The sequence below is a fragment of the Hibiscus syriacus genome, unplaced genomic scaffold, assembly GCF_006381635.1.
Source record: "Hibiscus syriacus cultivar Baekdansim isolate YM2019G1 unplaced genomic scaffold, ASM638163v2 tig00110998_pilon, whole genome shotgun sequence".
NCBI classification, from domain to species: domain Eukaryota; kingdom Viridiplantae; phylum Streptophyta; class Magnoliopsida; order Malvales; family Malvaceae; genus Hibiscus; species Hibiscus syriacus.
Window position 1 is genome coordinate 321,199 of NW_024062945.1, and position 12,766 is coordinate 333,964.

At 34.5% G+C, this 12,766-nt stretch overlaps 2 protein-coding genes across 2 annotated transcripts; one reads left to right on the forward strand and one right to left on the reverse strand.

Moving 5' to 3' along the window:
• Nucleotides 1-4,138: 4,138 nt before the first annotated feature.
• On the forward strand, nucleotides 4,139-7,558 carry LOC120149236 (putative chloride channel-like protein CLC-g; the record flags this gene model as incomplete). Its single annotated transcript, XM_039162095.1, is given in 9 exon segments — nucleotides 4,139-4,374; nucleotides 4,464-4,664; nucleotides 4,735-4,912; nucleotides 5,136-5,398; nucleotides 5,801-6,070; nucleotides 6,188-6,528; nucleotides 6,531-6,674; nucleotides 6,677-7,314; nucleotides 7,400-7,558. Coding segments are annotated over 9 exon segments (2,400 nt in total), but the record flags the coding sequence as incomplete, so codon positions are not given.
• Nucleotides 7,559-7,957: 399 nt separating this feature from the next.
• LOC120149247 (calmodulin-binding receptor-like cytoplasmic kinase 3) lies at nucleotides 7,958-9,969 on the reverse strand. Its single transcript, XM_039162100.1, is given in 8 exon segments — nucleotides 7,958-8,285; nucleotides 8,365-8,663; nucleotides 8,729-8,818; nucleotides 8,903-8,968; nucleotides 8,971-9,067; nucleotides 9,161-9,420; nucleotides 9,534-9,744; nucleotides 9,831-9,969. Coding segments are annotated over 7 exon segments (1,125 nt in total). The 5' UTR covers nucleotides 9,616-9,744; nucleotides 9,831-9,969; the 3' UTR covers nucleotides 7,958-8,054.
• Between the last annotated feature and the right edge of the window lie 2,797 nt (nucleotides 9,970-12,766).

The following is a 12,766-nucleotide window of genomic DNA, read 5'->3' on the forward strand; positions in this document are numbered from 1 at the left end:
GCATTCAAAATCATGGAGCCTTTTGGTGAGCATTGAGTGAACTATTCTTTCACTTCAATCAAGCTCGAATTTTAGGCTTCAATCGAGCTTCTAAATTTTTTTTGAGTTCAAGCCTTTTTGAGTTCAAGTTTCAATATTATATTTCGAGTTTGAGTTGAACTTGATAATTTTTAACTTGTGAGTTTGAGTTGAGTTGAGCTTACTTTTAAAGTTTTCAAGTTCGAGTCGAGCTCATCAATACTCGAGTTCGACTTGGCTCGTTTAACAAACGACGTTGTTTGGTTTAATTTTTTTAAAAAAAAAACAAAAATCCCGGTTTTTCCCGATTTTTTCCGGTTTTCAGCCGGTCCGGTTCGAATGGTTCAGCAATTCTGGTCGGTTCACTAATAGCGGTTCAACCGGTTTAGATTGAACCGGACTAAACAACGGTTCCCGATTGAACCGGCCGATCCGGTCCGGTTTTCAAAACAGAGCTTCCAAGAAATCTCAATTTATTTTTGTGGGTTAAACTTCACATTAAATATATAAATCATCAGGTTTGATTTGTTTATTATTTAAATTTTTATTTTTTTTAAAATCATATTTCACGTTTAGTTTTTGTTTCATTCTAATAATCTACCATAAAAAAATTTAATACGTTTAGTACTCAATCTATCAGTTTTGATAAGTTTTAGTACATAAACTATAAACTTTGATCCGTTTTAGTATATAAACTTTTAATTCTTCAAAACTTAACGTTAAATTTTTTAACATGTATTACAATGAAATAAAAATTAAACGTTAAGTATGATTTAAAAAAATATTAAGTATTAAAATGAATCAAAACTAATAATTTAGGTACTAAATATATAATTTATTCTAATTTTTTTATTAATCACCATTTTTATCCGTTCATTCTTTGGTCCAACAATTTCCATCAATTAGAACACATTTTATTTTATTTTTCTTTCAGTAGCGTTTTTTTAGCATCAGGAAATTCCTTTATCCCAGTTGATTATGCAAGTCTTTGATGGATATTAAAAGGAAAAGGAAAACTATCATGATTACTCCATAATAGACACATTAATCACTTCAATGCAATGAATCCATTTAAGTAACCTCGGTAATAGAAAGAAATATAATTCTTTTATTATTTAGTGTTTAATTTATACTTTTTAATGATATTAAGAAAAATGATTGGTTAATATGATGGTCTATTTTAAATATATATATATATATATATATATATATTGTATTAATCCTTTTCAATTAAAATAACAAAAAATATGGACAAATAAATTTTAATTACTTATATTTTTTGTTTAAAAAAACCATTGTCCGTATATAAAATGGAAGTAGGAGAGATATAGCTGTTAACTTTTCAGAAAGTAAAAATTGAATGAAACACTCAAGTGCCTTCAAATATTCAGAAAAAGAAAGAAATTTTGGTGGAAATATATAATATTGAAATCTGTGGGGGTATATTAGAGTAGTACGTAAGCTGCTTTCTGCATTAATTGGGTATTACATCAAAATCAAACAAATTTTGTATTTTTTCCCCTCCCCATCATGTGAGACCCTGCCTGCGAATCAAATGTAGCCAATGCATGCGTGGATTACTTACTTTAATGATTTTCCCTCATTCCAAACAAGTAAATAAGAAAAACTAAAAAAACTACATGAACGGTAAATATATATTTAAAATTAAAAGGAACTTACAATTAGTGCTTGTGAGACAATTAATTACCTCTCAATTGAACGCAAAAATCAAGTCTCTTTCGTGTATCATTATTTTTACGGTTACATTAGGTTATCTGTCCTTTGTTTTTTTTTATTTGGTTTGTTTCGCGGTAAGTGAAGGTTTCCAAGTGGGAAGACAATTTAGGCTGGGTTTTTTATTCAGTTTTATTCGAATTAATCGATCGAATCAAATTATTTTGATTAATTCGGTAGGATCATCAGATTAGTTCGGTTGAATAACGATTAATATTTTTTTCAATATTCAGTAAATGATTAATTCAATTCCAAATCAGTTAATTAATCGAAATTATTAAATAATAAATATATATTATTTTTTACCACTCTAAACTCATTGAATTATTAATACCTAATTAAATTTTAATCTAAATAAAAAATAATTATATTATATTTAAATAAATCTAATTAAAAATATATAAAAAGTTTTGGTTAATTCGATTAACCTATCGAAATAACCAAGCTTTACTCAAATCAATTAATATTTTTAGAAAAAAACGTTCAGTTCGATTACTGATTAAAAATATCAGTCAATAAAATTTCATTAGGTCGATAATTGAATTATCCGTTTGAACCCTAATTTAGGCTTTGAAATTCGACATAATCTTAATCTTTTTCAGCAAACAACAGAGTTATTGACAGATGTATTTTTTTTTTACATATTAAATAATGTGCCACTCGGTGTTAGAATATGTATACTTTACCAACTCTTAATGATTTTTTTTAATATACCCTAACAATATCGTCCTATCGCTTTTGATTTTTTCAATAAATATTATATTTGTTTAATCACATGTTTAAAATTTTAAAATTTTAAAATATAAATTAATATTTTAATACTTCAAATTAACTTTTTAGATATAATTTGATACTTAAAATTTAAATACTAAATTATATCTTAAAAGTAAATTTAAATACTAAAATATATATTTACCCTTAATCATGAAAAATGTTACAAATTGGATTATAAGGTCACATATTAATTAATGTTTATGAATGTAATAAATTAAGTTGTCATAGTGAATCTCTACAAAATTATATTTAGAATAATCGAGATCAGATGATTAAAAAAAATAAAAAGGTTATAAAAACATGTCGAATGAAGCTTATTTTATTTTATTTTAAAAAGAAAGAGAATGCAAGTGAGACCAATGACAGATCTATTAAGGTTTAATAGTGGACATATATTTGTCCTAAAATCTGACTGTTTTGAATAATTATATATTTTAATGATTATGTTTACTCTCTATAAAATTATATATATATATATATATATATATATATAAAGTGTTTATTCTAAAAAAAATATTTTAGAATATATCAGCAGATGAGATTGGTGTTAGACATCTAGAATGAGAGTTGTGAGAGAAAAGGATAGGTGGGACTTGGGGTAGTTATACCCTACGGCCAGGGGCGAATGCACTTGACACCCTAAGGATCAAGCACATACTTACTATTTTGGTTAAGTGATTAAAATATATTTCAATATATTAAGGGTGAGAGAAAAAAAAAAGAAATTTTGTATATTCATTTTTTTTGGAAAAAATATTAAAAATTTTAAACTCCCATTTTTGAATTCCTGAGTTTGTCACTGTGTATTCATTTTTGAATTCCTGAGTTTGTCACTGCGTATGACAACCTAATTTAAGACTAAAAAACAACAAAAAAAAAAATGGGTGCAACCAACAGTAGAATATAACATAAAATGTTAATATTTTTTATTATCAACCAAAAATATTTGATAAAAAATAATATTTTTAAGTTAACAACCAAAAATATTATAAAACTTTTCAACAGAGAAATATTAAAAAATTTATCATTCTAAATTACGTGAAACTGAAAATATTATGATTTCATAATATTTTCTGTCATAATCTTTTCCAATCCTAAATTAGACTAAATTTCTTAGACTCTCCCGTAGGACTTGTCAGCAGAAAGACGTCGCAAAGGGTAGGCGCCTGGAGGCAGCCCCACAGGTCTCGTAATTTTTTCCAATCCTAAGTTAGACGACCTTTCTTAGACTCTCCCCTAGGACTTGTCAGCAGAAAGACGTCGCGAAAGGAAGGCGCCTGGAGCCAGCCCCACAGGTCCTAAACACGAAGTTTCCAATATCGGAGGTTGACGCTTGAAGGGTTTGTCTGCTGCGTATGCATCTCTGATTGTTTGTCTTCAACACCACAACGGATCACACTGGCCCCGTTTTGGCCCAGTTATTATTATTATTTTTTATTTTAGCAATTTAATTTCACGTATCATAGTCATACTATAAGAAAAGAAATTAGAAGAGCAAAATAAAATACACCATCACTGCTCCAGCGGAGTTCTACTCAATCTCAAACTCTCTCTCCTGAATCTCATCTGCTGGAGCAATATTCTATTTGTTTTACTATTTCTTTTAATTTAATTCCGAATCGAAATCCTTATATTCGTTTCAGCTTTTACGTTCCACAGCAGCCCAGAGCGCCGCCATGTCAGAGAATGTTCCCCGGAGCAAACCCAAAGCCAGGATCCGAATCAAGATTATGACCACGAGTCTCTCACCAGTCCATTACTAAATGGCCAGCATCGATCCACTAATTCCACCTCTCAGGTCGCCATCGTAGGCGTCAATCTCTGCCCCATCGAAAGCCTCGACTACGAGTAAGCCATCCGTTTTACCCGATTATCATGTGTATTTTCCGTCATTAGATTTCGGTTTTTAATCGTTTCGCTGTGTTTTCTTCTTTAAGGATTGCTGAGAATGATTTCTTCAAACAAGACTGGAGGACACGCGGAAAGATCCAGATTTTTCAATATATTTTCATGAAGTGGCTTCTCTGTTTCTTGATTGGCGGTATCGTCAGTCTCGTTGGTTTCTGTAATAATCTAGCCGTTGAGAACATGGCCGGCGTTAAGTTCGTCATCACATCTAACATGATGTTAGCTGGAAGGTCTCTATCTCTGCTTGAAAATTTATTTGCTTTCCCTATAGCGATATTCTTATATTGCTGTTTGTTGTAGGTACGAGACGGCGTTTCTAGTGTTTTCTCTATCCAATTTGGGTTTAACTCTATTTGCTGCCATCATTACGACGTTTATTGCGCCAGCAGCGGCTGGCTCTGGTATACCTGAAGTAAAGGCTTACTTGAATGGCGTAGATGCTCCGGGAATAATTTCATTACGAACTTGTATTGTTAAGGTATTATATAATATTATATTTGAAAAAACTTTCAATTGCAAACTCCTCCGATGCAGATACAGTGAATAAGCAATTACTTACATATAGGATATTGCAACTTTAAGTTTTACAAATAATTTGTTTTCATTTTCAGTCAAGAGTAATCAGGAATTCATTAGAAACAAATTTCTCTTTTTTCTGTCGATTGGACGCAGAATTTGTGATAATTGTGCGAAATGTGCAGATTATTGGAAGTATTTCTGCAGTGTCATCATCTCTTCTGGTTGGAAAAGCAGGTCCTATGGTGCATACAGGTTCATGCATTGCATCATTATTGGGACAGGGTGGGTCCAGAAGATATGGTTTAACATGGAAGTGGCTTCGATTCTTTAAGAACGATAGAGACCGACGAGATCTTGTAACATGCGGATCAGCAGCTGGAATTGCTGCTGCTTTCCGCGCCCCAGTTGGAGGTGTGCTGTTTGCTCTTGAAGAAATGGCATCTTGGTAGGTAAATTGATAATTGCATTTGATGAACCATGTTGATTTCTTATTAACCATCCTTTCATCACTGTACTGGGTGTTACAGTGTTACTGGATATTGGTCAGTCTTCTCGTTTTAGCTGCTTGCATTATTCGAGTACAGTTGCTCGACTGTAGCTAACTTTTTAATACTATGAATCATTGTTTTCTTCAACATTTATCAAGATAGTCTCCATGCTCCATGGTTCCTAATTTAATACATTTTATTATATCCATGTTATCTGTTTCTGTCCTCTGCCACTCTACAACTTCTCACACCCATATTTGCTTGTTTATAATAGTTGGAAGAACTACTCTTCAATATCTACTGCAGCTACTTCATTCGACAATCACAGGGTTCTCATGATGTCTGGTTTTGTTCTGCAGGTGGACGAGTGGCCTCCTTTGGAGAGCTTTCTTTACGACTGCTGTGGTTGCAGTCATACTACGAGCTCTAATTGATGTCTGTTTAAGTGGCAAGTGTGGGCTATTTGGTAAAGGGGGTTTGATAATGTTTGATGTGTATTCAGCTAACATTTCGTATCACATAGCCGATGTTCCTCCGGTACTTCTTCTTGGAGTTGTTGGGGGCATATTGGGAAGTCTTTACAACTTCCTTTTAGATAAGGTTCTCCGAGTTTACGCCATCATCAATGAGTAAGTTCTATTTTCATATTTTCTTTCTTTTTTGCTACAATTACCATTTCTAGTACCTGACAAAAATATTCTTTACTGGGTCATTCTCCTTATTTCCCCTTCTCTTTCTCATCTCAGGAAAAGCAATACTTACAAGATCTTTATTGCTTGTGCAATTTCCATTTTTACATCTTGTTTGCTTTTTGGATTACCATGGCTCGCATCTTGCCAACCATGCCCATTCGATACAGCGGAAGCCTGTCCCACAATAGGTCGATCTGGTAACTACAAGAAATTTCAATGCCCTCCTGGTCACTACAATGATCTTGCAAGCCTCATTTTCAACACAAATGATGATGCTATCAGAAATCTTTTCAGCAGGAATACTGACTCTGAGTTTCAGCATTCAACAATGCTCATATTCTTTGTCACCTGCTTCTTTCTAAGTATTGTTAGCTCCGGGGTTGTTGCTCCAGCGGGTCTTTTGTACCAGTCATAGTTACTGGAGCATCTTATGGGCGCTTCGTTGGAATGTTACTTGGTTCTCACTCAAACCTTAATCACGGTTTTTATGCTGTGCTTGGGGCGGCCTCATTTCTGGGTGGGTCTATGAGGATGACAGTCTCTTGTGTGTCATAATCTTGGAATTGACCAATAACCTCTTACTGTTACCAATGATCATGATTGTTCTTCTTGTTTCCAAAACTGTAGCTGATGCTTTTAATGGAAACATTTATGACCTTATAATGAAGGCAAAGGGTTTTCCTTACCTAAAAGCTCATGCTGAACCTTATATGAGACAGCTCACAGTCGCTGATGTTGTCTCTGGTCCGCTTCAGCTCTGTCACGGAATTGAGAAGGTTGGAAATGTAGTACACATCCTCAAGACCACAAATCATCATGGGTTTCCGGTTATCGACGAACCTCCGCATTCCGAATCCCCAGTTTTGTATGGTTTGATCCTCCGTGCTCATCTTATTACACTGCTAAAGAAGAGATCTTTCTTGCGCACCCCTGTGCGGATAGGTGTTGAGGCCTTCATGCATTTCTCAGCAGATGAGTTTGCAAAGAAGGGCTTAGGTAAGGTTGACAGGATAGGAGACATAAACTTAACCCATGAAGAGATGGAAATGTTCTTGGACTTGCACCCTTTTACCAACGCCTCACCGTACACGGTTGTGGAGACAATGTCACTTGCTAAGGCAAGCACACTTTTCCTTGAAATGGGCTTGCGGCACCTTCTTGTCATACCCAAAACGTCTAACGTAAGAAATTTTACCATGTCTATTTCCCTCAATCTTGATTCCTAATTCTTTTATTATTACATAATGCTTCATGTTTTTACTGCAGGGAACACCAGTGGTGGGCATACTAACAAGGCACGATTTCATGGCGGAACACGTACTAGGTTTGCACCCTTTATTGGTAAATAGTAAATGGAAAAGATTAAGGTTTCATTTGCCTCTTAAAATATTTTAGGGGGTTCTTCATCCAGCAGTCATTTTTTACACTAGAACAAAATTTGTAAACAGTCTTGTTAGGCATTTATGGTTCAGTAGTCCTCTTTTAGTTTTTATATATAAACTCCTAAAGATGCATCGTTCATTGTTCAGCAGCCTCATTGCAGTAAAGTTGCATTGAGACGAGTCAGGATCTTTCAACATTCACAAACTTTGCTTTGGTGAAATATCTTGTATGCAAAGTTCTTGCACTAGTAAATTACCAACGCCCTTCTCCCTTTCAAAATTACATTGTTCCTTAAGGTTTAGCATCTGTTGGTTTGACAATTTTTTAAATAAATAATTTTAACGTTAATAAAGATTAAATACAATAAATTGTAAGAAAAACATGCATTTTTAATGTTGAATAATTAATAGGTAACATATAGGTAAAAAAGTACATATATTTATTATGCAAAAGGAAAGGTGGACAATAGCCAAGGGGCTTCAAGGAAAAACACCAGGAAGGAGGAAAAAAATAGTCAAAAGGGGGAGGAGACTACTCTTTACTCTCTCTCGTGCATGGTGTACCCTCTCCTTGCAGTCTTGAGATAGTCTGCCCTGATCGCCCACAACTGTTCTGCCACGGATTTCATTTGGGGCCGATCATTTCTTGTGGGCGCTGCACATTGAAATGCCAATGCAAATATCTTCATTAATATCTCAGCATCTACCTCTTCTTCCATCATGCCATCCACCAATTCAACTATGTGCCCTTCATTATACATACGGAATGCCTGTACGCCATTTGAAAACCATAAGGTATCATCCAAAAACTGTATTTTTTTAATAGTTTTGAAGAGAAGAAAGGGCCACCCATATAAGTGTGACACGGTCCGGGTAGGGTCTTTTTAATTCCACCGGGCGGCGGCCTGTCAGAATTTCTAAAAGTACAACCCCGAACGAATACACATCGCTCTTGGCCGTGAGATGATAGGTTTTCATGTACTCGGGATCAAGGTAGCCGACAGTTCCTTTCAGTTTGGTTGAAATATGTGTTTGGTCGTAGTCGCCCGGACCAACTCTTGCAAATCCAAAATCAGCCACTTTAGCTCGCATGCTTTCTGTCAAAAGTATGTTGGATGACTTCACGTCTCGGTGAATGATTTGCTTCCCTAATTCATCATCCAAATGATTCAATTAGTCATTGTTTCATCTAACTATTTATCTATTTTCTCACCTGCATAGAGATGGAGATAAGTAAGGCCATGAGCAACATCAATGGCGATTTCAAGACGCTGATTGAAATCCAAAATCTTGCCACGCTGACCTGCCATGAGTTGCAGAGAAAAACTATTTAAGCTATTGTTGATCTAAAACTTGGGCAGTTATTATGGTCAAGAGGTCTCATTACCATCCAAATGATCTCGGAGTGTGCCATTGGGTACATATTCTGTAATAATAAGCCGTTCATCTCCAGTTCGACATAACCAAGTAGATTCACGAGGTTCCGATGATCTATATTGGTTAAAAGTTCAACTTCACTGCTGAACTCAGTTTGCAGCTTTTGTAGATGTTCCTGCGCAATAGTCTTTATGTCAACCAAGTACCAATATGAAACAATCACTGTTGCAGAAATAGTATATCCATGCTCATGGCCATATTTACTCACCTTCTTTGCTCTTTTAATTGCAACGAACTGACCAGAATCTAGCTGGGCCTTGTAAACAGTTCCGAACCCTCCTTCACCTATCCGAAGTTCCGGTGAGAAATTACAGGTAGCTCTGCCCACCTCTGTCATATTCAGATGCACTGATCCGATTCTTCCAAGTTTCGGAGACATCGGTAATAGGGAAGGATTGTGTGGTACCCTTAGTAGGGTGTTCGGAATCGTTTCCCGTAGAGAATGGATAATCATTTCCAAAGGGGAAGCTAAAACCAATGCAAGAACAGATACAAACAGTGTGGATACTTTGTAAGAACTTGTATTGTTTTAATACGCTTTAATTTGACCAAATAAAAGCTTAGGTAAAGTTAAGGCTCACCTGAACTTGAATCCTCTGTAACAGAAGTGTGGGCGTTTGCTCTCCTTCTCCAAAAACACAGCAGCAACAACAAATACAACATGTCAGAAGAACTCCGGCTGCTACCATCATTATTATCGTCAAGTCTGGATATTCTTTGGTAAGCTTCTGGTTTGAGTTATGATCATTTCTATCATTTCCTATCTCCGTCTTCTCAATAACCGCCTTCCTCCTACAAACACATATCAACTGTCAAAGCCATAATCCATTGATAAAGACTCTAGGAAACACCTTTTTAAGTTTCAATACGATCGTTACCGGACAATAGGTCCGAACCACAGTAATTAGTTGCGGTTGTAGCCTTCAAACACACACTGATCTGCATGGTGCAACTGTATGGTCTTGCAGAAGAAAACTTTATCTACTAAATTGCCGTTTAAATAAAACAATTCATCACCATATGAAGTTGAAAAGACTATGTGATCATCACCACAAATCTTGTACTTAACTCCCATGGATGAAGAGAAGAATCTTGATAATTGCAGAAACAGCACTAGACTAAACATAGAAGCAACCATTCTCAATGAATTAATGAAAACGAAATCACAAATGAATCATCATTCACCACCATATCAGAAAAACAATGGGTTTCTATTTTATCTTCAAACTTGAGAAATTAACAAAGGAAAGAGATGCCCAGGCAACAAAAGGAGACGACTTAGAGAAGATTTTAATTGGTGAATTTCTTCGAAGCATGAACTAAGTCTTCACGGCTGAGTTGACTGAATCCCGTAGCTTTATGTTAAGGTTATTTACATATATATTTGCTAGCTGTTTTCCCAACCATAAACTTTGGGATCTAAATCATCTGATTTATTTTTATTCAAAGGAACGTAAAGAAAGGTTTGCTTTGAAATGTCTCGTGATGTTGAATAATCTTAAGCAGCTTTCTACGCTCAAGTAAATAGCAATGACGTAATTTCAACAAGTAAAATACCATTGTTAGCCATCATTCATTTATTTGGCTCTAATCCTGTATGGGAAGTGCATAGACAACCATGAGACAAAAGCTAAGCAAAATCAGACAAGCTTCTATGGGTGTGGATTGAAAAAGGAAATCTGTTTACATATGAGATTATGAGCAAGCAAAAGTAATGTTTATTGTGAGTATGGTACGCCACAGAATGGTCAACTTTATTAAATCATTTTCTTTTTAGACTCTCACTCATAATTAAGTATATGTCCATCACATTTGGATTCGAAGAGAAAAGAACTATCAAACAAAAGATATAATTCTCTTCCAATAAATTACACAAGTGATCACTAATGTTTGAGTAAGTTTTCGTTTTCCCCATTAAGGATTCAAAAGTTGCAAATTGATCACTAATGTTATCTATTTGTAACAACACAACGGTCAACTTCGTTAAATTGATGACGTGACAGTGTTAACAAAAAGGTTAATATTTAGTTTTACTCCTAAATTATTATTAAAACATCAAATAGGTCCTTGAACATTGATGTTATATCTAAACTACCCCTAAAACTCCCTAATTTGAAAATAGTACGACAATGTCGTGCTTGGAGGAGGAGCTGTTCCCAACGCCGGGGAAGTTTAAGATTTGCAGGGTCCCTTGCTCTACCTATTGCATCAATAAAATGGATACTAGGAGCACATTGTCTTGCCTCATGAAATAAGCTTCTCACTCTTGATAGCCCAACTCCAACAAATTAACATTTCCATAAAATCTGACGCAGACATAGAAAGAAAAGGTGCACCAGATTTACCAGCAGTTACTTTTGCTCGACTGTCTTCCCCGTGACAAGAGGACCAACAAGAAGAGCATCTTTGGGATTTTAGCTCCTAATTTCTCATATTTCTTTGGGTTCTTTAAGAAGTACACAAACTTCAGAATTTTTTGCTTTGCCTCATCACAACCAGCAACATCTTTAAAAAAATATCTGAGATAGCAAGTAAACCATTGCTAGAATTCTCACAATGTTGACCGTTTAACACATTTTGTATATGAGTATGAGAAGAACAATATATAATTCAAAAGAAAATTTTTAATGAAGATTTACCTTGTTTTTTGCATTCTTGTTCATTTCGGTAATATGAGCCTTGCCCATATTGAATATCCACGACCCCTTTCTCCCCATAAACCATAAGGACCCTATGATTAAGAGTGTAGGTTACAAGAAAATGATATGAGGATCTATCCCCAGTGCTTCTTGGACTTCCCCTAGCTTCTCCTCGAAAGATTCAATTCTCCCAAAGTAGTATTTGTATTGACTTGTCTTTGTTCGGGAAGGGCCACCATTTGTTGGAGTTTCTGCAACATCATCAGTTGTTTGAATTGCATTACGTGGTGACCTCCTCAAATACACTTTTGCAACTGATTTATTTGAAACAACAATTTTTTCCACCAAGCCAGGTCCAGTAGTTTGACTTTGAACTCTTGGAAACTAATATGAAGAACACACCATACAACTTAAAGAAAAGAACTGAAGAGAGAGAACAGGAAACTAAAAAAACTGCAAGAGAGGTGGAAGAAAACAAAACAAAACTTTCCTACCGTCAACGAGAACAACTCCTCCTCCAATATTTTCAAATTAGAAAATTTTGGGGTAAATTAGATATATAATTATTGTTCAATGACCTATTTGATGTTTTAGCAATAGTTTAGAGGTAAAATTAAATATTAACCTTTTTGTTAATATTGTCACGTCATCTATTTAACGGAGCTGACAGTAAAGTGACATCCTTGTTACAAATCAATAACATTGGTGATCAATTTATAATTTTTGAAACTTCAATGTGGAAAACAAAAACTTACTCAAATATTAGTGACCATTTATGCAGTTTACCCAATTATCTTATTAACATCATTTTTAATACTTATAAGTTAAATTATAAATATTATCGTTTAATTTTGAAAATAGTTTTAGTTTGGCCATTAAATTTTTAAAAAATAATTTGATCACTCAATTTTTGAAATACTTCGATTTTATCACCCAAACGTTAAATCAAAGATAACAGTGTGAGTGATATAGACTATTTACGTCACAGTGACCTCATTTTCTTATTTTTTTTAAAAAAAATCTTTCAATTTCATAATTTCTCAATAATTTTAAAACTCTTAAAGTTCGATCTCCATCTTACATTGCCATCAACACCATCATTCCATTATGTCTTTTATGGTCGCTCTAAATACTAAAGAACTTGTACCATCATCCTCTATCACTCTATTAGTTTA